The sequence below is a fragment of the Corylus avellana genome, chromosome ca9 (genome assembly GCF_901000735.1).
Source record: "Corylus avellana chromosome ca9, CavTom2PMs-1.0".
NCBI classification, from domain to species: domain Eukaryota; kingdom Viridiplantae; phylum Streptophyta; class Magnoliopsida; order Fagales; family Betulaceae; genus Corylus; species Corylus avellana.
Genome location: NC_081549.1, coordinates 18,670,910 through 18,696,530, shown reverse-complemented (window position 1 = coordinate 18,696,530; position 25,621 = coordinate 18,670,910). Strand labels below are relative to the sequence as shown.

Here is a 25,621-nt window from a genome sequence, read left to right as displayed (position 1 = left end):
TGGCCATAGCAAGTAATTTGAAAGAGTTATAATATAGAATTTACCTATTTACTTATCGAACTTTTTAAAATTTATTTAGACAAAGAAGTTTCATGGGAACTTTCTTACAGTATATTGCTAAGACTACTAATAATTTAAACAACAAATAAGCAATTTTGGACGATAAATTTCTAAAGACTACTATTTCCTCAATGAAATCGATATCAATTTCAAAAAGGATTCTCGAATCTTTTCACTACAAAAAACCGACCATCTTTTGACGTGGCAAACAGTACTAAGTTTTGCCATGTCTGTAAATGTTGATGTGTCAAAAGTGGTACGTCAATAAATTTTTTTTTTTGACGTGTTGTATGTGACACGTCAATTTTTATTGACGTGTTACATTCAACACATCAGTATTTCCTAATGTGTCAATATTTGACATGTCAGGAAATTTAAATTCAATTTAAATTTTAAAAATTTTATTTAAATAACTTAATATTTAAATATTTATTGACGTGTTAAAATTAGACACGTCAAAATTTATTGACGTGTCAAAATGACACGTCAAGAAATACTGAAGTGTTAAAATGACACGTCAATATTTATTGACGTGTCAATTTGACACGTCAATATTTCTTGATGTGTCAATTTGACACGACAAGAAATTATTATTATTTTTTTATTTTTTATATTATGTTTATTTTATAATATATATATATTTCATCTAATTTTTGTTTTTTATTAGGAATGATTTTAAATGAAAATGAGACTCAAAATCTTTTCAGATCTTTATTAAATAACATTGTTGCTGCTCTTGGCCGTCAGTCAATTTTGACGTGTAAAATCTAACACGTCAGAAATTTTTCGTTTTTAATACTCATAATTTTAACGCTTGAAACACGTCAAAAATGCCCCGTCAGGAGGAATTTTTCACGTGTCAGACCACCTAATACGTCAGAAAACTTATGTCAGCAAAAATTAAGTTTTTTGTAGTGTTTGCTTTCTGTTATTGCTATGTGCGGCCCTTAGAAAGGCTAGACTTCTTTTTGGACCAGTTGCTTACTATTTGTTTCCTTTTCTTATTTGTATTTGTATTTTTATTTTTTATTTTTTTGGGTCTTGCAGCCTATTCCTTTCAGTTATTTGATTTCATGTAAGGGTGCATTTGAGATTGTGATTTGGCAAGAATAATGAATAATCTGTATTTTTAAAAGATATTACAAAACGTAAGGCATTTGACATTGCAATTTATAAAACACTTAACCTAAAATAGGAAAAAAAAAAAAATCTAAAATTTTTATAAGCAGGTTAGGGAGTGCTTATTTGAGAAAACACAAATTTAAACAAAAATCATGATTTCGCATAATAAATATTTGATAAAAAAAAAAAAATTTAACATATTTTACTAAACGTTTTTTCTACTTATTAAAATTACAATCTCAAACCGATCATAACTATTTTTTCATTAATAATAATAATAATAATAATAATGATAATAATCAATCCTCGAATCCCTGATTCCTGAGCACGAATTTCATGGGCAAGATGACATTACGGCACTCATCGCACGGCCCCAGTCCCACGGTCCCACCGTCTCCATTTTCAAACTGTAGTCTGACAAGCACCGAATCATAGCAAAATGCCAACACAAACCGCTTTTTCTCTTTCGCAGTGATACTTTTTCTTGCATCTACCGTGACTGTAAACTTGGTTTGAAAAATCTCAAGATTCCAAACCCCCCTCAGACAAAACTCCATAATTTCTCATCTCCACACGCCTTCCCGGTCGAACCCTAGGATTGGATTTGGTGATTGTAGAACCCAACTCACACGCCAAAGATAAATAGATAAAAACCGCCTGGTTCGTGGTTCTCTAGTTTCAGATCATATTTTCCTATTCTTTTTGGTGTTTGAATTTAGGATAAAGAACTTTAGGAGTTTATTTGGAGAAGTCTAGGGTTTAGGTGGAGATGTCTGCGGGGGTTTGCGGCAAGCGGGTCGGATTCGAAGAATTGTTCGGATCTTCGTCTCCGACGTCCTGCTCTGCGGCTAAGCGAGCCAGGAGGTCCGGTTCCGGATCGGATTTCGGATCCGGATCCGAGGACTCCGTCGCAGCTTTGCTCCAAATGTTTCCTGACTTGGATCCCGAGGTGCGTTTCAATGAAGAACTGTACAGTACATTCTATGTCATTTTTTTTTCCCATAACCAAATTCCCTGCCGAAATGGGCATTTGAAAGAGTTAATTTTGGCTAATGGTTCGTGTTTTGATTTGGGGTTTTCATAAGATTTGCATTTAGTTAGTTCTGTAATTAATTTCAATAGGATGAGTTTATTTCTTGCGTTTTGCTTTGCGGTTCTTTCTTCACGGTGCGATGAAAAAACCATATGTATTATCAATGGTTTTCTGGGTACGTGATTTTTGGTGTGTGCTAAATTATATTTTTTTTGACAAATGACGCTTATATTGGTACCGCCTTTTATCCATTTCTTGTATTTTAGACATTTACAAACATATAAGACATAGACATTGCTTTGTTAGTTAAATCTCTTGACGTTTAGACTTTATGTTCTGATTGTTTTCTTTTTCTTTGTATTAGTTGGTGACAACAGTTTGTACAAATCACAATAACAAGATTGAAGATGCTATTGAGAGTCTACGATCACTTGCCTTTACTGATGTTAGTGCAAGAAATAAATCACAAAGCTTGGATTCAACATTTATTGATAATTGTGCTGGTGTTCCTGGTCAAAGCACAGCGGCGTGTAAGTTGCTTGTTATGCTTCCCTTAATTAATTCTTTTAGCCATTAGATGTTTAATGTCTCAAAATGTTCCTCCATTGGGCTTACACCACTTTGCCTTGTTTTGGATCTCTATTAACCAGGGGGTCAAATGTCGGATCAGAGAGTTGAAGATGTGGAGGACATGAGATCAACCGCTGATTATGGAAATACGTCGGAGAGTTCCAAGTGGGTGGATTTGTTTGTGCATGAAATGATGAATGCAAGAGACATGGATGATGCTAGGGGACGTGCTGTTAGGATCCTAGAGGCTTTTGAACAAAGTATAACTGCGCCCTCGAGGGCTTCAGAGGAGGTAATCAAGCATGCACTTTTGTAATTCACCTTTATCACAATAGATACCAAAATGGGTATGCCCCCAAAACCACCTGATCTCTGAATTATGTATACTTACCTCCTTGCTATTGTCTCCATTGGAGCAGCTGGAACATGCTTCTCTAAAGGATCATCTGCAGAGCTTGTTAAATGACAATCAGATTTTAAAGAGAGCGGTTGCCATCCAGCACGAACGCCATTTGGAGCAAGAAGAGAGGACAAAAGGAGTGGAACAGCTAAAGCATGTGTTAAACCAGTATCAAGAAAAAGTTCGAAGTTTAGAGGTGACATTCTTTTGCCTTGTCCTTTACACAACATTTTGTTGAGTTCATCTCGGGCATTAGCCATATGTATTAAATTGGAATATTTTTTGAGTCTTGACAGGCAAAGAACCTACATTATTCACTTTACTTTTGCAATTTTGTCACAGGCATATGCTTCTAACCTTGTATTTTAAGTAATTCTTAGCATGTTAGATCGTTTGCTTGGGGCCTTGTCCAAAGCATATGCCTTTGCATACGCACTCAAAGGCATATGCTCTTTAAGAGCGTAATCTTAGTTGTTCCAAGGATAACATAATCAGAAGGTTCTAAAACAGGGCCACTTGTTCAGTATTGTTGCCAACCCTTGTTTCCCTGTTGGCAACTTTGACATTTTGGAAGAAATAGTATATTGGACGATATTTAATATCATTTGTTGTGGATTGAGACTAAACAATGTGTCACGAGGATAGATTAGGATAACAACAGGATAGGAATATCATGCCCCAGGATTTCCATGTTCGTAAGTAGAACTCTAATATGTGGATTGACGTTTACACTTGGTGACTGAAAGAATTGATTGTAATTTTCTTGTTTTGATACAGCTGACCAACTACGGCTTGAAGCTCGATCTGCAGCGGGCACAAGGACAATTTCACCCACACAGATATTGAGGTTCTCTGTGTTTCATCACTTAATGTACTATTTCCCAAGATGCAATTATATATTATTTATTATATTACAGAAGGTTAATTGACCGTCCGTAAGATATATAGAGTATTGTACTGAGTTTAGCCATTAATCTAGTCCAAGCCAAGTTCACTTTGGCATTTTGTATGGAAGTTCCAGAATAACCCAATTCATGGTTTGATATGATGCAATTATTTTCCTTTTTTGAAATGGAGAAGTTTTCTTTACAATTTCCATTGCAATTTTTTAGTTCATAATACATTGAATAATGCTATTTAGTAGACTGTTATATGACTGAGATGACGCGACAGTGAAAATCAGTTTTTTTTATTATTATTATTTTTTTTATTTTATGAGTGTTAATTTTTAAGTGGCACATCATCAAATTGTATAACCGTCGCCATCTTCTTGTTGCTTCTTCAATGAAATTATTGTACAAATTGTAGTAGAGAAACTTGATTTTGTTAACCCTGACTTCTGCAGTTGAAGAGGACTAGAGGAGGAGTCCTCTTATTCAGCTACCAAGATTCAGACAAGTGTCTGTCAAAGTCTGACGTGGATTTATTAAAAAAAAAAAAAAATCATAGAAATCTCTCTTCCCCCATTTCGTATTTTTTTTGTTAATTAAATTTTTATGAATTAATATTTAATTTTTAATGCCTCAAAACTTGTTTTTAAATTCAAAACTAAAATCTAGGAGTAGAAAGTTAACCCTTTAGGGATGATATCATCTAAAAGGGATTTAATTATCTTAAATTTGGTGTTAATGTCTTAAATTTGGTGCTAATATCTCAAATTTAAATTTTTTTTTAATGTTTATCTTCTTTAATTAAAAATAAAAAATAAAAAAATAAATAAATTTTAAATGTCTGAGACTTGACTCTCTCATGGCAGCCGTAAATCTCTACTCCTATAGGAGAGAGGAGGAGTGGGGGACTTTGTCTCTTACAGTTATCGGTTAGGGGTGCGTGCACATGGCTCAGGTTTTGAATGTTAACCGTCGCAGGCCATTCTTTGGACAATTTTTTGGAAGTTAGCCCAAGCCCAAGCCCATCTATGGAGTTTTTTGAAATGACTTTTTCTTGACTCCTGGCCCAGTACGGAGGCCCAGCTTATTCTGCTAGGTTTAGGCCGCGCTTGGTTTATTCTCCTCTCCCCTTGTCTTTTTTGGGAGACTCCTGGTTTCGAGGAGGGATAGACAGAGAGAGCCCGACAAAAGAAAGAGGTTGAGAGAGAGAGAGAGAGAGTCAGAGATGGACCTGAAGGTAGGGGTGCAAAGGCGGTTACGGTTAGCGGTTAGTGGCAATAACCGCTAACCGTAACCGCCTTAGCGGTTAGTAGATTTTACTAACCGCAACCGCTAACCGCCTAGCGGTTAACGGTTAGCGGTTAACCCCCGGTTAGCGGTTAGTGAAATAGATAACCGCCCGCTAACCGCTTTTTTAAAATTGGGCTTTTTTTTGGGCTTTTTTGGCTTATTTTTTTGGGCTTATTTTTACCCTCATTTTTTTTTCTTGTATTTTTAATATCTTCTTGCGCCCAATTGCTATAAAAAGAGCCCATATTGAAAAATCAAAAATATTTGACCCAAAATTTACATTTACTTGTACTTTAAAAAAATTTCCTTAAATATTAAATCATAACCAGTTAATTATTTAAATTCTTATCATATTTACTTATAATCTTTTTTCTTTGAATTGAACTTAATATTTAATGGTAAATGGTAATGTTCAAACTCATAAATCCTAAATTCCTAAAGTATCTAATAATGCTTTAATTAAATTGTAGACTTGTAGTTATAAGTAATATATTATTTAATTCAATTGAATCAATTGTGATTATCATTGTACATGAATCATATGATTAACTTGTAGACTTATGACTTATGAGTTATGTCATATTATATATGTATTATTTATTATTATATAATCATATGATTTAATGATCAAATCATCATGTGATATAATCATATCAATTATAGTGATAATATATAAATTACTAAAATTATAATGATAATACATTAATACTTAAATTGTGTTTATAAGTAACACATTGGTCATTGTTTAATCCAATGTCAATTACTTAATTTGATATTATACGAATCATATCATCATTGTACATTAATAATATGATTCACTTGAAGTCTTGAATAAAGTATTTGAATTGTCATTGAATCATATGATTAAGTATTGATATTATACATTTATATTATTCATATACATATGTAGACTTATATAGACTTATAAGTTTATAATATACATTGGAAATAAGTCTCTAGATATTTAGTTGTTGTATTAGTATGAATTGGTATACTTATGAGTTATGTCATATTATATATGTATAATTTGTTATTATATAATCAAATGATTTAATGATCAATCTCATATGATATAATCATATAAATTATAGTGATAATATATTAATACTCAAATTGTGATTTAATTATCTTTTTAAAAATTGTGATTTAATGATCAAGTGATTATGTTATATGTATAAATATTTTTATAATTATAATTATAAAAATATATTATATAAAAAGGCGGTTAGCGGTTAGCGGTTACGGTTAGTAAACCCAATAACCGCTAACCACTAACCGCTAGGCGGTTATAGCGGTTATGCGGTTAGCGGTTAATGCGGTTAGACGGTTAGGCGGTTAGGCGGTTTGCGGTTATAGCGGTTAGCAGTTAGCGGGCGGTTAAAAACCGCCCGCCTTTGCACCCCTACCTGAAGGATATAAAGATTTAGCTAGAGATTTGAGTTTTTCGGCGGATGATTTGATTTCTGATAGGAAAGGAATACTTTTTTTGGAATTTTGCTTAGATTCAATTAAATAGCTCCTTTAATATTTTTGATGCGAAGAAAAGGTTTCTTTTAGCTCCAGTATTTACTTTTTTTTTTTTTTTTTTCATGGTAAGTTGTAATTAGTGTTTAGAAAAATCTAGAGGGCATAGAAAATTATAGAAAAAAGTCATTTACTAGACATTGTAAATGTCCTCCTAATGACTAATGACTTAAATAATACAAAACATGAGTGGTTGAGCCATAGGGGTTCCAAATGGCCAAGATGGTTCAGTTACCTCCTGCGGCCTTTTTTAAGTCGAAGGACGTAACAAATGAGTAAATTTGAACCAGTAATGTTGAAATATGAGCATTTTATAGGCCGTTCTTTGAATTTTTAAGTAATGTTGATTTGGCAAGAGTGGATGGTATGAGGACACGTGGCGGATGTTTAAAGGCTTTAATGTGGCATATCATTAAATTTTGGACAGAATATGAAAAAAAGCAAACAATTGAGGTAACCGTTCAATAAAGGTACAACCCACAGGGACCAAATGGGTATTAAACCCTTCATAATACTGGGCATAAGGTTGTAAATGAACAAAGCTACTTGTGAGCTCGCTTGGGATCGGCTCGATAAAGCTCGGCTCGTACCTGACTCGATAATTAAATGAATTGTTCGTAGACACGAAACTATACTCGGTTATTAAACGATACATATTCGTATAAAACCCGAGTCGCTTGTTTAAAGTTCGTGAACATACTCATATAGGAGCTCGACTCACTTATTAGCGTGACTCGTATATATATATATATATAACTTATTAAATAGTTTATATTTATAACTAGTATTTATGCTTATATAGTATGTAGCATAAATACTAAATATATATGGTTAAAATATTAATAATGTAGTCATATAGTGTATAACTACCTATAGTTAACTAGTGTATTGTGTGTATTAAACTAAGTTAACTAATTAGTTAATATATACATATATATATTCTCAAACTAGAATCCTATGGTTTCTATGGGAATGACATGGCTTGCTCTAGTAAATTATATAATCACCTGATTTTCGATCTCCTCCTCAATGGGTATCTTTTCAGACTCTTCCTCTAACAAAGCTTTCATTTGAGATTTCAAAACATATCCAGGCGGAAGAGCATGCCTGTAATGACAGTCTTTACAACCATTTGGGCAAACCCAAAACCAACCATATTGTTTCTTTTCCACTGCTTCCAAAAAGTATTTACAGACCTGGAATGACCAGAAATAAAAGAACATTCAATTTGAGCTCTTTAGAGCAAGTGATGTGAAGATAATGTCATATGTTGTTTTGCCTTGTTTTGTTTTGTTTATTTTTTTTAAAGAGCACACGTTAATCTAAACTTAAGTGTAAGAGCCGATTAAAAAAAACAAAACAAAACCTAAACCTAAGAGCCAGTCAAGTGCTGATATATTAGGGAGAGAAGCGGTTGGAGAAAAGACAAGGAACCCTAGTAGCTTTTTTTTTTTTTTTTAATAATAAGTGGGCTGACCTGGCATGTCCACTCAGCAAATCCAGATTTCCCCGGATAGTTTTCTTGTGTCAAGCATTACTCCTTGTCAAATCGCGTGGTAATTAAGGAGTATAAAATAAAGTTACCCCAAATAAGTAAAAATATTTAAATAAATAAACCTTAAAAAAAAAAAAAAAATCATGGAGTGGCCACCCACCCCATTTTGGTAATTGGGGGTGGAAAAATTCACTACGAGTTGGATAATCTCACTAACTTGATAGACATTCACTTGGATTTTAACAATTTTGAAGGTGAGAATCCCAAAGGAATTTGGGAAGTTGATGAATCTAATTTGAATGAGTTTGTACTTCTCTGGATTGGAAGATATTTGAAAGCACGTTGCTCATGAAGAAGAAATGACGCATCCTGCCCAATGAATGCAAATACAAAGGAGTTGGGCATATCTATGAATGCAAGTCACCGGTGCTTCCTTACCTTCACTAGCTAGTGACTTGATGTATCTGGGATGTGTTGGAAGCCCATCCCCAAGGAGTTGGGCAAATGATATTACTGTAAAAGATATTAGGTTGCATATATTACTGCCAACTCGGCATTATAGTGCACTGATCAAAGTGCATCATTTTGGGAGGTTTCTAGCCAGCCGTCATCAATTCCGTAATGTGCCTGAAATTTAGAAAGGGAAAAATTATATTTAGCTCTTACAATTTGGTCTAAATTATTTGATTTTGTCTCTGAAATGCTCATGTGAGTTTCAAATTAATGTTTTCGTCACTTTACTATTAAAATTAAGGTTTATCTGCCTACCATGTGTGACACATGACACGTTGTATGCATAGTATCAGAACTATGTTGACATATTTGCCACAAGATTAATATCTAAATCACAAGATTATATACGTCCAAGATATCAAAACCCAACAAACCATATTATTTTGTTGTAATTACGTCTTTTCATTAGTGTTGACCATATCTTTGGACGTAGAGTCAGAGTTGGCCAAAGTCTTATGAAAATACTCTTGTTTTAACACTCACTTAACCAACCAAATTTACGTATTATAATTATTAATCAATAAGAAAGATTATTTAAAAAAAAAAAATGAAATAGGAAGGGCTGAGCCACCGCTAGCCACCATGGCCACCCCCGGTGGGCTGGGGGCCACCATTGGAGTGGTTCCCTACAACCCCTAGCCCTAAGTTTGGGTGGCCAAACCACCGTTTTTATATTTTTTTAAAGTTGTATTTGTTATTTTAAAATTTTATTTTATTATTATTTTTTTTAAAAAAAAAAATCATAGAAATGCCAATTAAAAAGTGGTCATGTGCAATAACTAGCTTAAATGCAACAAATAGTAATTTTATGGAATAATATAACAAAGAAATACGGCGTCGTATAAAGACGGCCCCTCACAGGCTCACTAGCCCTCGAGAGAAGACATAGATCACCCCCAAAAGGCTCTCCCTCTCATTTCCCGCCTTTCCACTGTTCAACCGATCCACATTTCTCAGCCTCCCTCTCTCTCACCTCAAATGGACGACAAGAAGAAGAAACGACGGCGACCTGACCCGAGCTCCTCAAACAGTAAAGCTGGTATACCTCACGTCCAATCCAATCAATTGGTTTAATCGATCATCAGCTAGTAAGGTGGGTAAGTTTCTGGAGATGCCGACTGTCCTGGAGGAATTCTCGGTCTAGCGTATTCAGCAAAAATTACCCATCCTTCAAGAGTCTGCAACACCACACACAACAATAAACATTAAGTAAGCTATTTCATAACAGCCTAGAAGAAATTGAGCAATAAAACAAAAAGTTCAGACCTCTACCATTGACAAAATCAAAGAACAATAGTCAATACACAAAACTACATGGTTTCCATCATTCAAACCATAATGGCTCACATACTAGTATCATCTTCTTAGCTTTTTATCCAGTACACAAATTGACAGGAAATTCAAGGTAGACAGACCTCTCCATCCATCCCTTTCACTCCGTTCTCTGAATCTTCTAAGGTGGCATAGTTCACAAATCCATAGCCTTTTGAGTATCCAGTAGCACGGTCTGTCACCACCCTGGCTGAAACATAGGCAAAAAAAACTATCAATGGCATAACCGAATAATCTCTACCTAGGGCAAAGATCAATGAACACAAAAAGGCCATTATCTAACCCAATGCAAGATGATATTTCACTACTAAATCCTTACCACCATTTATCTATTCCAAATTTATGAATCATCCCAGAAATTTGTATATTTCATTATATAGCCTATACCCACTATGTGATGCACACAATAATGAACTTAACAGTATTCTTTTAATTTGTAAATTACACATGCACCATCTGGAACTTGAACCTGCAACCACACCCTCCACACCATTCTTAAGAGGGGAAGGAAGTGTCATTTGAACTAGAAATCATTGGCATAAGATTATAAAACCGACAGTTATCCTTCTTAGGTGAAAATTTTCAAAAACAATCATAAATTCAATATTATATGAGCTGAGTGGCAATCAACTGAACCCAATCTAACCTATCTCAAATATTTTGGGTTCACTGCTCCAGCTCCTGCATATCCAGGCCCACTTGTCCTTTCCCATTTCTTTTTATAATGCCTTCATGCAATTACATACTTGAAAATTTATATGCTACATATTTGAAAATATTTGAGACACAGAAAGTAACTGTTCCAATGGTAGCATATGCCAAAATAATGAATGCAAAAAGAAAGGTGAAATACTCTCCACCCATCCAAGGATAACATGACAAAAAGTAATGTCAATGAAATCCAATTTCCTGGTGTGTGCCAATTATCAATCCTCCCTGACAAATTCAATCCTCAAACACTTTGATATGCCATACACCGACTATACTGATGTAAAAACAAGAAGTGCAAAATAATAATCGACCTCTAAAGCAAATGACAATTTTAATATTCATGATTAGCAACATTGATTTTTTCTTAGCCGTATATATTTGGGATTCAGTTTCACACAAACAAAACGCAAATCTCGACAAATTGAACATCATAGGGTCCCATAAACATTTTATGAATTAAAGAAAAATAAAAAGGCAAAACCAGTAAAAAAATGACTTTACCGTGAACAACTTCGCCAAATTGAGAGAAAGCTTCCTGAAGTTTCTCTGATGTGGTTCTCTTGTTAAGCCCTGTAAGCACAAATGTTGAATGATTCTATCAGGCCATAATCATGCATATATTACTCCAACAGCACAAGGAAATTTCCCGCTAATACAAGTAGCTGCCAAGACACTAACCACAGTTGGTGGCACTCCCAACAGTATACCTTGGTCGATCCTCTTATCAACAATTGTCATAGAAAAAGACAACCTCTTTACAACAATCCATTTGCATCAAGGGGAAGGAATAATGAGAAATGTCTATGAATTTAACTTAAAAGAAGATAGACACCAGGGAACCTATTCTTGATCCATCAATAAGGTAACTGACTAAGCACTGGAGCCTGCTTATCTTTTTGATGGAGCATAGTTCAAGGAGAATCTTTCTGGGACTATATATATTTATTCATTTATTTTGCCACAATATACGTATGATATTTATTCTAAACTATTTCTTTGCACCTAAATTATCTTTTCTGGGAAAAAAATAAACCAATTTGCAATAATTTAAAAATCCCAAATTCAAACTTACTTAACAAGCCCATCCCATTCTTTTAGAAGACCCCAGAATCTAAATCAAAATCTGAAACAAAAGCTCCCTCATGAGTCATGAAAAAGATGGCCCAGAAAATATACACCAGCAAGAAATAAATAGAGCGCTCTCTAGGCTTGCTAAAAATCTCAAATATAGAGATAAGAAATTAACAATCAAAACCCATTCATGGTAAACGACAACTAATCGTAATTTCAATTCTTGGTGAGGCAAGTATTACCGTGGACAAATAGGGTCGTCGAAGGAGAAACAGCAAGCTTATCACTAGCATTAGCAGCAAAGGCCGAAGCAGAAACAGAGGATTGAGAAGAGAATACTGAAGTGGATAGAAACCGCCTCACAAGTCCGGGCCTGAGCGCCATTTCTAGTCAGCTTTCTTCGATACAGTGGAGCAAACAAACCTGCTTTTGGGTATGGCTGACGGGGGGAAACGAAAACAAACCATAAACCCTAAACCCTGACTTGTTTTTGCCTTTTATTACTTTACCGGGGGGTGGCTTCAGGGTTGTTACCTAAACCGAAATAAATGTCACCAAAAAAAAAAAAAAAGGAAAATTTTTTACTTAGTTTTCAAAATTGTGTAGCCGCCGTTAATCTAAATGAAACGGTGCATATGCCACCGTTTTGACACCTCCAAAACAGTGAATTTTGGTTGACTTGAAACCCCCAAATCAAAAGGGTGGAACCTGCCGAAGCCCAGCCCATAGCTTGCCGGAGACGACGCCAGAGCCCAGCCCAGCCCAGCCCTCTCCGGTGCTCCCTCTCTCCCTCTCTCTCTAGCGGCAGCAGAGTGCCAGAGACCTTGCTAAATCTCAGCCCAGCCCAGAGCTTGCCGTTGAAGACGCCGGAGCCCAGCCCAGATTTAGCCGGAGAAGATGCCGGAGCCCAACCCAGACCTCTTCGGTGCTCCCTCTCTCTCTGGCGACAGCTATGATGCCGGTTCCCTTCTTGTTCTCTGGTGCTCTCTCTCTCTCTCTCTCACCGGCGGCAGCAGAGAACCAAAGCCAAGATATCGATGCCCCTCTCTCTCTCCCTTTCTCTCTCACACAGACCGGAAAAGAGAAAAAATTTATCAGTCACCGAAATGCCAGATCAAATAATTGAAATCTAGTGTCAAAAAATTGCTGTAATCTCTGGTTGTAAAACCCATATCAAGTTTCAATCTCTGTTTTTTTTCTTACTTGAAATTTAGTTTCAATTAATTGCTTAAATATCGCTAGATCCACTAGCCATGTTGTCTTTCTCTGATTTCAATTCTTCAAACTCCTCCAGTGAGAACTTGCATGATGCCGCCGATGAGAACTCCTCAATTTTTTGACCCAATCTACTGCCATCAGGTGATGTGTCATGGACTCCCATTGCTTCTTTGCCCAAAAACAAAACGACCTGAATCGTGGACCTCTCTTTCGATTTGGGGGTTTCAAAATAAAATCCTAAATCAGCCAAAACTCACCGTTTTGGAAGGTGTCAAAACCGTAAGTTTTGATCTTATGTGCTCACAATAGACATATATCAAAAATTTCGACTGATATAGCATATTGTAAAACGCACCGTTTCATTTATACTAACGGCGGTTGTACAATTTTAACTGTAAAAATTTTATTGGTATTTCGATTGACAAAAAAAAATAAAAATTTAAAGAAAAAAAATTTAAAATTTTTTTAATTTTTACGGATTGAGTCAGTGATTTATAATATATTTACCTTAAAATTTAAAGACAAAGAAGGCTACAAATTCCAAATAAGTTATTTTGGTATATTATTGTATTAAATTTTCTCTCGTATAATTACATCCTAAAAAATAAAACAAACAAATTAAAATTAAACAAAAACATGTAACTGTAAGTTATGTTTTTCCCCCCTAGCAGATATATTCAAGTTATGCGAATTTGTTTTTATTTTATTTTCTGAGTTTTAAGGTATGTACTATCGGTCCATGCCTACTGGAACAGCAATATTTCAAATTCTTTCCTTCTAAATACGAACGTTATGGAAAAAGGAAATTGAAATAGAAAACCGGTTGAGCTCGTTTTACTCCCATGGCTTCTACTTCTGGTTTCAACCAAACCGACACCAATGATGGCTCATCCTCTTACTTCCAGAAAACAGTTTAGTGTTTTTCTCTACTTTCTCACAACAAAACCCTCCATCCATAATTTGCTAGTTCTGTCTCCTTTCTGACAAAATTTGTGCTTTTTTTTTTTTTCTTTTTTGGTTTTACAAGGTATGCTTGCACGATTGGTGGTTGATTAAAGCCGGAAAGGACTTCGAAGGGAAACGACTAGCCGTTGCGGGGTTTACATCCAGAGAGTAATCTCTCTTTCGTTCTCTCTTTTGGGGTTTAGGGTTTTGTTTTCAAGAATTTGTATTTTGGTTTGATAATTGCCCTGTTTTGGTTGTTGAAAATAAATAGAAATGTTGAATTTTTGAAGTACATTTGAGAGTTGTGAAAACATTTATTCTGGTAAGCCACCGTTGTATTTGGAGTGTATCAATTCAGAGGTCCTAAAAAAGAATCAAGTGTATATTTTTGTTTATCTTCCCCTATTATCTCTTCAAACAGGCAGTGTTTTTGCAAACTTGTATTGTATCGATTATACAGTAAGTGTTCATGAACGGAGAGAATGTGTCTGGGTTTTTACTTTTGGGGTTGATATTTTATTCTTATTTTTTTATTTTTGGTTTCAGGCAACAAGCTGTGCGAGTGTTTTCCACGGCACCTATAGTCAATAGATACGATGTTTTTACTCTGGAGACTGCCGATGGGATATGTGTATTGCTGAAAGGGTTCATTAACAAGCTGCGCACTAACGATAATGGGTTTCCCTCCACGGTACTATGTTCTTTTCAATTTATTTATTTTTTTTCCCAACTGAAATAAGCTCAAAGAAATGGATTTGGCAAAATTCTTGACATTATGGCCTAGACTTTAAGAGAGAAATGCTGTTCTCTATGCTTTTTTCTTCTCACTTTAATATCTTGATGCAATGAAGAAACAAGCAATGATGAAGGAGTTCGTCTATGATTTTGTTTTTTCTGTTTCAAGCACAGAATAAAGTGAACTCTATGCAGGCATTTTGTCTATGTCCAAGTTCATCAAACTGGCATTGACATATCAAGTCGTAGCTCTGCTTGTCCATTTAACATTCTCTAAAAGTTAGTATTGTCATTGACTGAAGACATGTCAATCCATTGTAGGGTTGCAAATGGCATTCCATTTGCTAAATTAACAAGCATGCTCCTGTCATAAAGCTGACCCTGCAACTAATTGAAGCTTACATCCTTTCATTCCAAACAGGTTTTTAGTCGTTTCGTGTTTGGCTTTCCTCCTGACTGGGAAGAATGTGCTGCAAAGTTCTTGGAAGGAGATTCTTCCACTGATGTTCTTTCAGGGAGTATACCTGATTCAGAGGAGTTTGCTGCTCATCCAGAAAGTAATATATTCCACGCCAGTTTGTTTCGATCATATTTAGTTATTAAAATTGATCAATACCCGATAATTCTGTGAAATTCTTAACTTTGACTTTTGAAACATTTTTTATTGTCTCTCCATCTTCTGGGAATATGCAGTCGTTGCTGGTGAGAAAACTGTTACTCCATCTTCAGAACAAATTCCGAAAAATCACAAGCAGGTTATTCATGAAGATAAGCATGACATTGAAGCTTCAAAAGGTTGTTCTCATAATGCCAGATTGCGGAATCTGAAAAGCAATCCGAAGAATGACCCAGAATCTAGATGTTCTGTGAAGCATAAAAACAAAAGGTTGAGTCCTATATCAAAGACATTTGAAATCCCAGATGGAGCAGAACTGAAGAGTTCATCAGGTACCACCAATCAATCCAAGGGCAAAATAGACATATCAGATAACTTTCCAGACCATTCTATGGGCCAAATGTTGGAAAAATTGTCAGTGAATTTACAAAGAAAACAGAAGGAAGAGAAATGGGCAGTCAATGGGTCGAAAGGTAAAAGAAATAAGATGAATTCTGTTCCATTGGTATCTGATGATGTGAGCAATATTTTACAAAATAACAGCTCTGAATTTGAGGGCATTGATATCTCCAGTCCGTCTGCTGATGAAGTTCAAGAGCCATTGCATGAGAACACCATAAGAAAAGAAGATGTTGAGCACGTTGGAGATAGTCCAGGGCAGAATTCTGCTACTAAACACGCACTAGACTGTGGAAACATTATGACTCAAGGTGGTATGCAGTCAAGGAAAAATAATTCAGCTAGGTCTCGCATTGGGCGTGTTAATAAAAATCCTACAAAGGACTTGAAGAATGCAGTAGATGAAGGTGAAAGCGATGCTAAAGAACAAAGCACCAGCAGAAAGAAAATATTTATTGTTTCTCCAGAATCTTTGAGTTTTGGACGATCTAGGTCAGGCAAGTCTGGCACTCAATATGCTTCTCTCTCTCTCTCTCTCTCTCTCTTGCACTGACTCGAATCATAGCACGAAGTCAACCTCGTTAGTCATATGTATGGCAAACACAAAATCACTTTTTTTTTGGAAATGGCTGAACTCCCCATAAATTGTTTAAACATCATTTTTCCCTGGTTGTGCTTTCTCCTGATTTAATTGTTTTGCATATGTTGCAGGGAGAATACTTCTGCCGACCTTGCAATTCTGGCGCAATCAACTGCCAGTTTATGATGCGGTTTGTACCTTTTCTGGCTTATGCGTGGTGTCTTAGTCGTGAATAGCACATGCTTGTACTCTTGTAACATAGTAATTGGTTGATATCTGGCAAATTTGCTAGAATCTGTAGACAATATTATGACCAGAATTCTATTCAAACTCAAAACATCATAACTTCAATCACATAATTATATCTATGCTACCTAGTATTGTCAAAACATTTTTATAGGGCGATGGTTGGCTCTTCATGTACTAGCTGTACCTAGCATGACAAAGCACTCTCCGAGCGCATGTTTGACTACTCAATTTCCTTTGTCTTTTAACTTTACCTTTGTTAGAATAGTAATTAAATGATTAAGTTCATCGTTCCCTGTCAACTTAAACTTTTAAGATAAGTGATGATCTAACATGGTATTGAAACAATGGTTATCCTAAATTTGTAATTTACCTCTCATTTAAGCCAAAATATTTCATAACTTGTTGAGGGAGAGTTTGAGTCCACATGTAAGAGAGTAATAAAATAGTAATTAAATCAAATTATTAATATTTATATATTTAAGAATTGTGTATTGTCTGACATTTTAGCAGTGGCAATCTACATATCCGTCTGGCTTGGGATGAGGCTGTGTAAGCATAGATAGCATTACTTAAATGTTATTTATATTTGTAAGCATAGATGTTAATGTGCAGTATTATTTTTTTCATATAGAAGTAAGGAAACATGTATTCTCTCTATCTGTCTCTCTAAATGCTCCCACTGTGTTGCTTTATCATGTCAGTCATTAGATCCTTACGGAAACTTTAATTCTTACCAATCATGAGAAAATCCTTATTTCAAAATGAGCATGTCATTCTTTCTTATTCTTTTATTTGTGTATTCAGGATCGTAAAATCACTGGAATTAAGGATGAGTTGGATGTGATAGGAACGTCAAGAGGTTTGTTGCCTATTTAACTATTAAACATTTCTTTTTGGGCAGGGGGGCGGGGTGGGGTGAGATTGAAAATGATTCCCACTTTCACTCATACTATTTGATCCGAAAACACTTAAACTCTTGCTGTTGTTGGAGTTCATGAGCTTCCGAACATATATAATCACCAAGTATCCCCAATCTCTTGTCCCGACTATTTTAGTTTGGCAATATGCATCCTGTCCTGAAATTTTCCTTTTAAAGCCCTATATACACATAGGTTCTTGTTTTGCCTTAATGAGTTATAACTATATACATATAGTATTCCTCTACCCTCTTGATAACTTTACTCTGCCAGTTGCCATTTCCAGCTGTTTAAGCTGCATGTACCTGCAGCTGATGGTTTTGCCTCACTGTGTTTTTTAGGGAGTAGATCAGAACCTCAGAAAAAGCGAAGGCTGTAGAAGTGAATGTTACTGGAAGCTTTAGCATTTGCTGTTGAATTTAAGGGGAATTAAGAAGGTACGTCCCTGTTTAGCAACACCTTTAAAAATGCATTTGGCTTCTTAGAAAACAGTTTTTTGAAAACTGAGAAGAAGAATTGTGTGGCTGTTTCTGAAAAACAAAAATGGACAATTGTTGAAATTTCTGGTCTATTTGGAAATCCGAGAATAGACTCAAGGGTGTATCTTTCTCACCTGTTCAAGGGAGACCTACAGAACATGCAAATAAATTCTGATAGCTTTTGGTTTTCACCAGGTTAAATGCAGGGAGAAATGCGTAATTGGGTAGAATCTGCCTACAAAACTTGTTTCTTTGACATGGCATGGTTCCTTAGAAAACTTTACCTGCTGTAGGCATAGTACCAAATGTACATCTAGAAAAGATTTTTATAGTCGTTACCATTATCATCATATAAAGTGACATTCACAGACACATGTTTGGTGTCTAGCATAAGTCACTGCCAATATCAAAGAATTGCTTGTATGGTTATAGCGGAACATGCAAGAAATAGTGCAGTTTATTCAGGTACTTGATTATCTTTGTTCTAAAACAGTTGTTTGATGTTATGCAGGTTTTGGAAATCAATTCAAGTGGAGCAAGATGTATAGAATTAGAGGAGTGGACTTTCTTGGGTATTTTGCTTTTTTATTTTTTATTTTTTTATAAAGTTTAACATTTTCCTTTTTTCGTCAAATGATGGGAATTTGAACATCATGGCATCTACTCCATAGCAGTTGATTTAGCCAAGACACCAAGTGTATGTGAACCTATAATGACTTACTCCTATGTATAGCAATCTATTCTATTGAAAGCCTGCCTATTCTCAAATGTGCATTACATGTTATTCCTGGTTCGTATATGCAACAACACACAGTCACACTAATGAAGCAAGCTTTAAGATTGCAGGCACATTTTGGAGGATGATTTTTTTGCTTGAAATTTATTACAAGCCATTATAGAGAAACTATTGGTGGAATTAACTCATTAAGTGTATATCTGCATACTGCAATGGTTGGAGGAAAATGCTAGGCTTATAAACAAATTTTATAAAAAAAAACTTTTACAAATTGGTGTGGCACAATATGATTGGGTTTCTCGAAATTTGAATTTATTTCATATCCAATTATGTTGTGTTACATCAGTTTGTAAAAGTTTTTTTTTGTAAAATTTGTTTGTAAGCTTAGCATTCCTTGATAGTAATTTTACTTTTTATTCATTAATTTAATCTTCAATCTTAATATATTTGTAATTTATGCTTTGGCCCTCGATAAAAGTTTTTGGTTCCGTCCCTGAGTGCGTAACTTCGATTGCGCACACATCGCATCAGCACTTTAGGCACACTTTGTATGGTCACTTTCAAGTTTTAACCATGAGGAATGCTAGGCTTACATAAATTAAAAATATATTAAAATTGAAGATTAAATTAATGAATATAAAATAAAATTACTTTCTAGTCATTGTTAACAAAATATAAACATATCGTCAACATAATCATGCTTTATATGGATTCAACCTCACCAAAAAAGTAAACTCTTAGATCATTTAGGTTGAGGAAAATTGTATGGCGTTCTTTGGGCGGAGACATGGAACTGATCACATGGATTCTTCATATTTTTTTTTAGTTATTTATAGGGCTAAGGACTGAAGTTATTTTTTTGCTAGGGGCCAAACATAATTTTTTTGGCACATTTACTGTAACTATAGCAGTTTTCGAAGGAAGGGGAGGAGCCATGGCCATTGTGGGTCCTTGAAGAACTTTGAAACAATAGGGGAGCCTCGAGGTGGTAAATTGCTAAGAGAAAATTTAAACTTGAAACAAAATCGCAATGCAAAATTCTTAGAATGTAGATTCATGTCCATCACATAAAAGATACGATAATCCAATTATACAACTTAAGAATAGTTGCATTGAGAATGAATGTTAAGGGAAATACTGTTGATTTTTTGAAGTGTTTTCTAAGAAAGTGTTGGTGCTTAATAACTTAATATCTCCATGATTAAAAAAATAAAAAAAATAAAATCTAAAATGGCATTGTAAAACAAATAGAAATGCCAAAAGGGAAATACTGTTTATTCTTAAATTTCTTCTAAATTGAGTTTAACATGTGAAAAACATATATATATATATATTTTACTAGAATTATTTAAAAATGATGTATTTGTCACATACTTAAAAGACGTATAACAATTTTATAGATTAAATTGAAAGAAATTATTTCAACCCAATTTTTTTAAAAAAGAAAAATTAGAAAATAAATTTGGGATCATCGGATTATGTTATTTTAAAAAATAATAGAAAATTGTTAGGGAATCATATACAATTTTCGAAACGAATTTGTAGCGCTTTAAGTACGATTTTAGACTTCAAAGAACGCATATGATTATCACTAATTAGGCCTTTCTTATATATGGCTTCCAACAAACATGTGTTATTATAGTCATTTAAATAAAATAGTTCCAGTTGGTTTTTTATTTTTTATTTTTAAAAGGTAAGATTTCGAAGCCAATTCCTTCCTTCTCAGGTTCACATTTCCCACCACATCAGCGATCAAATAAAAAGCACAAATCCGCATGAGACACACACTGGGAAATCTCATCCCTCGATTCCAACGCTATCGACGGTAAACACCAACTAAGCCAGTACACGCGGATCGACATCCTCTGCCGTCGATAAGACCTTAATCCAACGGTCCACAGTTCCAGTCTTCCGTATCAAAGGACGAGAAACACAAAAACCAACCAAACCCCTCCACAAGCACTCATTAAAGACGCTCCAGGCTCCACATCAGCGATGCGAGAGAAAACACAATCCGCAAAAAGAACCTCTGACAACAATCAGCCGTCGATTGAAACACTATCGACGGTTTAAACAACTCTAAGGCAAATGACGCGGATCGCCATTTCAACCGTCGATAACTCATAAATCCAACGGTTACAAGCGTCCATCTTATACAGGAAACACAGACCTTATCGGCTATATAATAAATCCACCGGCCCTCAGGAATCCGACATTGCATTTTCATCAGGAGACACAAAATCCCCAAATTCAAAACCCTAGATCTCTCTGTTTAAAATGTCGGGTCGTGGAAAGGGAGGCAAGGGGTTGGGCAAAGGTGGAGCGAAGAGGCACAGGAAGGTTCTCAGGGATAACATCCAGGGCATTACGAAGCCTGCGATTAGGCGTCTGGCCAGAAGAGGCGGTGTCAAGAGGATTAGCGGCCTTATCTACGAGGAGACGCGTGGCGTCCTGAAGATTTTTCTCGAGAACGTTATCCGTGATGCCGTCACGTACACTGAGCACGCCCGGAGGAAGACGGTCACCGCCATGGATGTCGTTTATGCCCTCAAGAGGCAGGGAAGGACTTTGTATGGTTTCGGCGGCTGAGATGGTTTTATTTAGGTTTTCTGAGAGTTGTAAATCGGCTTGATTGTTCCTATGGTAGTGGGTCGTAGGGTCTGTTCTAGGTTACTCTATATGGTTTGTAATTGCATTTCTGTTTGCAATGGATCTTAGTGATATGTTCAAGAAACTATTAATTGAATTAGCCGTGTGATATTGTTGTTGTTTCGTTCATGTTAATCAATGAAATGCGTATGCAAATCCAATCGGATCCCAAATGGATCAATCTAATCTATTTGTCAATCGATTTGCCTATTTCTTTTCCTTTTTTTGAAATTTGGTGGAAATGATTGTTGTTAGAAAAAGCTAGCAAATGAAAGGTAAGATCTTTGAGCTTAATCGAGAAGACGAAAGTAAGAGATGAGATCGGTAACTGGGAATTCACTGGAATTGAATCTTTTATTCTATGCCAGAGTGAGGTAATTTTGATGGAAACGAGATCTGTGTTGTTTGTGGGTTGCACTTTTTATGTTTGATGCATTGCTTGAGGGAATGTAAGTTGAGCATCAGATAGAGGTAGAGTGGTAAGGCAGAATCTTTTCAAAGAATGAATAGGTTTCACATCATCATATGGATTATGGAAATACCACTCCTTTTTATGTAAAAGGTCAAGGAAAAATGACCCGAAAAACAGTTTGCCAAACAAATAATCTTCAACGAACTTTTGCACTCTTGAAGGATTGTAAAATTAATAATATTCCATAAATAGGAATAAATGTAGTTCTCTCGTAAAATTAATCGTTGGTGGACAAATGTCCAAATACATCACGGCTAATTTCGAACTCAACTTGTGAGAATAATACCAAATCTATTTCTCCCCTTTGGACATTTAGGAAGGCTGAAGAGTTGGCAATATTGACACGATTTAGCAAATCCATAACAAATGTGATACGAAATTATTGGGTTTGGTTATAAATGGGTAGACCCATTTATGACCCATTTAGTTTGCTCTTAGTGGGTCAATCCGCGGGTCACCCGTGTAACATGTTACACTCGTTTATTTATTTATTTTTTTAATTGTTTTGGTTTACCCTTAATAGGTTTGGATCATAAACAGGTCAATTAAAAAAAAAACACTTTCTTAATTAAACAGATTAAGCAAGTCATGTCGGGTGACTTGTGAAATTGTCGTGTTGTGTTCGGGGACCGACCTATTAACTAAACGGGTCCTGTTTAAGTTTACTCCAAACGAACCGCGAGTCATTAAAGGTCGACCCGTCAACCAATTTTGCCACCTCTATCTGAAGCTATGGTCATGAAATGTAATTTTTTAACACAACCCAAGCCACAACATCCTATTGGACAATTTTGGCGTCAAAAACATTTCTACCGCCTTTGAGCGTAAAAATTGGGCATCATCTAGGGCTTTTCCTGAACTTCAAATTTTTTTACGAATGAATATTGAAGAAGCCCTGGGCCCTGGGGTTTGTGACTATTACCGCTTTTGGGTTGGGTTACAGTTTATGGGCCCTGTGGGTCCGTGTCGATTATCGCCACATCAGCAATCCGATGAAAACCATAATCGGCCAATCAACACTTTTGAGAGTACTGCGCCGTCCATTTAAACGCAGTCGACGGTTTAAATCAAGAGGATATGAAAAGACACGGATCTTCAGTCTGAATCGTCGATAACTCATTAATCCAACGGTCCCAAAGACGAAACACAAATCTCACTACCTAGACCAGTTTCTATATAAGAAGCCCCAACTCTCACTCTCCCTCTCGTCGGCAAACCAAATCTGAATTTCAAAACCTTACAAGGGAGATTCTGGTTTGTGCGTGAAAATGTCGGGTCGTGGAAAGGGAGGCAAGGGGTTGGGCAAAGGAGGAGCGAAGAGGCACAGGAAGGTGCTTCGGGACAACATCCAGGGCATCACGAAGCCTGCGATTCGGCGTTTGGCGAGAAGAGGCGGCGTCAAGAGGATCAGCGGCCTCATCTACGAGGAGACGCGTGGCGTCCTGAAGATCTTCCTCGAGAACGTCATCCGTGACGCCGTCACTTACACGGAACACGCCCGGAGGAAGACCGTCACCGCCATGGACGTCGTTTATGCCCTCAAGAGGCAGGGGAGGACATTGTACGGATTCGGTGGTTGAACCGGTCTTTGGTTAGGTTTAATGCTTTCTGGTTTCTGAGTAATACATTACACCTCATTTTCTAGTGCTGAATTTCTGTGATGTAAATTGATTTGTTGAATGAATAGGCGGATTTACTAGATCTCTCTCGTCTTCCAATTCTTTCGTACTATTGCCAAAATTTGCAATACTAAAGATACTCTTAATTGATTTTCAATGCAAGAAGCAATGGTTGATGATGGAGCTATACAGTTGAGGTCCAATGTAATTAAGGCCTTTCCGGCCCATCCGCCCAAAGAGATGGGGGCTCTGTGCCATAGAATTTTTTTTTTTTTTTTTTTTTTAAAAAAAACCATTCACTCATTTCATTCACCGATAAAAAAAGGCGTTTGGTTATTACACTTAAGGGGCTTCCCCTGCAAACCATGGCAAGTGCTCTTTTGCTAATTCATGAGTTGCTTTGTTCACTTTTAGTCTAACATGATATACCTCCTATTATTGAAGAAATTGTAGCATGGGCATCATTGATTAATTGGTGATAGAGACAGCAATTTAAGACTTGGGAGCATGCCCCAAAGGCTGTGGCTCAATGGTTTCAGGAGCGTTAGCACTGGGTTTGGATAATGCAAAGGCATGGGTTCGACGGAATCTTCATGCTTATTTATATTATTCCCTTTAAGTCACATTGATGTTTTGGTGAGGCACACGGTTAAGCTATAGTTTGATCAGTTTTGAGAATGTGTCTATAATTTTCACTATCTAGGTCTCTCTTGAGAGTGTACCAGCTAGAATAATCATAACTGGTCTTTTTCTTTAACCTTTTTTTGAATAGAAAAAATAATAATAATAATAATTTATAAAAAATATTAGATATTTTCTTTGTGTTTCCTTGTTCTAGGTATTCTTTGTTTTAGGTAAATATTATTTTCTAAAAAATCGGTGAGAAAAATAAAGAGGCTTAAGTTGTGATAAAAGCGGTGGGTGTTGAGGAAAAGTAATCTTTGGTTGATGGAACTAAACATTTTTTAGTCAAAGCAAACGGTGTTGTGGTGTAGTTGGTTATCACGTCCGTCTAACACACCGAAGGTCTCCGGTTCGAGTCCGGGCGACGCCAAGAGTCATTTTTTTATTTTTTATTTTTTATTTTTCACTCAAACACGTTTGCGAGTGTTAACAGCTCTTAGTCAGTGGATATGTTTTTTTTTTCCCCTGAGAAAAAGAGGAAATTTTCATAACTTATGAAGAGCCTTGCTCAGTGTTTACAAGGTCTCAAATGCATAAAGGGAAGTTATCAGTCCATAAGATTTCCTGTTGAACATTAATAGCCAATTTTGCTAAACAATGAGCCACACTATTACCCTGGCAGTGAACGTGAGTAACTTTCCATTCCATGCATTGACGTAGCTTCTGTTTAGCATCCTACAAGACATGCCCATAGCTCCCCAGACAAGTCTTTTCATTCTTTAGTACATTGACAACCTCCAGGGCAGCACTACTCTCTGCAGACCCAGGCGTTGAGTAAGTTCCACTACTTGCCAAGCTGTTAATGCCTCCGCAGTAGCTGGTTCGGTGATGAAGTCCCTAGTCGCACAAAAAGTGCTAGCAGCATTCCGTTGTGGTCCCGTATTGCTATCCCCATACCCATCCTCTTCTGTGTGACATCCACAGAGGCGTCCCAATTAATTTTGAGAAAACCTACCGGTGGTTTGTTCCACGTAATAGAGATAGGATTTTTCCGTGCAATATCCCTCACCAGGCTGCGACCTGCTTCCGCTCTTTCAAAAGCGTCCAGCTGATCCTTTGCCTGGTGTATTATCACTGCTTGTGTTATCAAAGGTCCTCCAAATACATAGGTGTTCCGCCTAAGCCACAGTTGACGTGCAATGACTGCAAACAATTTGATCTCATTTGGATCCAACTTGCTCGTCAATTCTCTAAATATTTCAATGAAATCTGTTGCAGCACTAGTACTCTTCTGCAGCTTCTTTGTACTCTCCAACCAAACATCCTGCGCAGAACCACAACTCCAGAGTTATGCCCCACAGTTTCTGTTTCC

General features: G+C 36.1%; 4 protein-coding genes and 1 non-coding gene across 8 annotated transcripts; 4 read left to right on the top strand and 1 right to left on the bottom strand.

The window, feature by feature from the left end:
- The first annotated feature begins 1,647 nt into the window (after nt 1-1,647).
- Nucleotides 1,648-4,283, top strand: LOC132192039 (uncharacterized). Its single transcript, XM_059607225.1, has 5 exons — nt 1,648-2,131; nt 2,580-2,745; nt 2,866-3,077; nt 3,205-3,381; nt 3,963-4,283. The coding sequence occupies exons 1-5, from the start codon at nt 1,952-1,954 to the stop codon at nt 4,029-4,031; spliced, it is 804 nt and encodes a 267-aa protein (XP_059463208.1). The 5' UTR covers nt 1,648-1,951; the 3' UTR covers nt 4,032-4,283.
- Nucleotides 4,284-9,668: 5,385 nt separating this feature from the next.
- On the bottom strand, nt 9,669-13,486 carry LOC132192363 (organelle RRM domain-containing protein 2, mitochondrial-like). Of its 3 annotated transcripts, XM_059607680.1 has the most exons (5): nt 13,215-13,486; nt 12,254-13,070; nt 11,442-11,510; nt 10,313-10,419; nt 9,669-10,075 (listed from the first exon to the last, which is right to left on the bottom strand). In XM_059607680.1, exons 2-5 carry the CDS (start codon nt 12,393-12,395, stop codon nt 9,983-9,985), a joined length of 411 nt encoding a protein of 136 aa, XP_059463663.1. In that variant the 5' UTR covers nt 12,396-13,070; nt 13,215-13,486; the 3' UTR covers nt 9,669-9,982. The 3 variants fall into 3 exon arrangements, with proteins under 3 accessions (XP_059463663.1, XP_059463662.1, XP_059463664.1); XM_059607679.1 differs by having other exon boundaries at nt 12,254-13,486; XM_059607681.1 differs by having other exon boundaries at nt 9,986-10,075; nt 10,249-10,419; nt 12,254-13,486.
- A 468-nt stretch (nt 13,487-13,954) lies between these two features.
- Nucleotides 13,955-18,933, top strand: LOC132191361 (kinetochore-associated protein KNL-2 homolog). Of its 2 annotated transcripts, XM_059606328.1 has the most exons (9): nt 13,955-14,140; nt 14,257-14,342; nt 14,721-14,865; nt 15,331-15,466; nt 15,603-16,421; nt 16,636-16,694; nt 17,558-17,612; nt 18,012-18,107; nt 18,661-18,933. In XM_059606328.1, exons 1-8 carry the CDS (start codon nt 14,072-14,074, stop codon nt 18,047-18,049), a joined length of 1,407 nt encoding a protein of 468 aa, XP_059462311.1. In that variant the 5' UTR covers nt 13,955-14,071; the 3' UTR covers nt 18,050-18,107; nt 18,661-18,933. The 2 variants fall into 2 exon arrangements, with proteins under 2 accessions (XP_059462311.1, XP_059462312.1); XM_059606329.1 differs by lacking the exon at nt 18,661-18,933 and having other exon boundaries at nt 15,603-16,416; nt 18,012-18,047.
- A 2,145-nt stretch (nt 18,934-21,078) lies between these two features.
- On the top strand, nt 21,079-23,709 carry LOC132162410 (uncharacterized). The gene is made up of 2 exons (XM_059572643.1): nt 21,079-21,466; nt 23,234-23,709. The coding sequence occupies exons 1-2, from the start codon at nt 21,163-21,165 to the stop codon at nt 23,584-23,586; spliced, it is 657 nt and encodes a 218-aa protein (XP_059428626.1). The 5' UTR covers nt 21,079-21,162; the 3' UTR covers nt 23,587-23,709.
- Nucleotides 23,710-24,605: 896 nt separating this feature from the next.
- On the top strand, nt 24,606-24,679 carry TRNAV-AAC (transfer RNA valine (anticodon AAC)). The gene has a single exon. It is a non-coding gene; the product is annotated as a tRNA-Val (tRNA).
- The last annotated feature ends 942 nt before the right edge of the window (nt 24,680-25,621 follow it).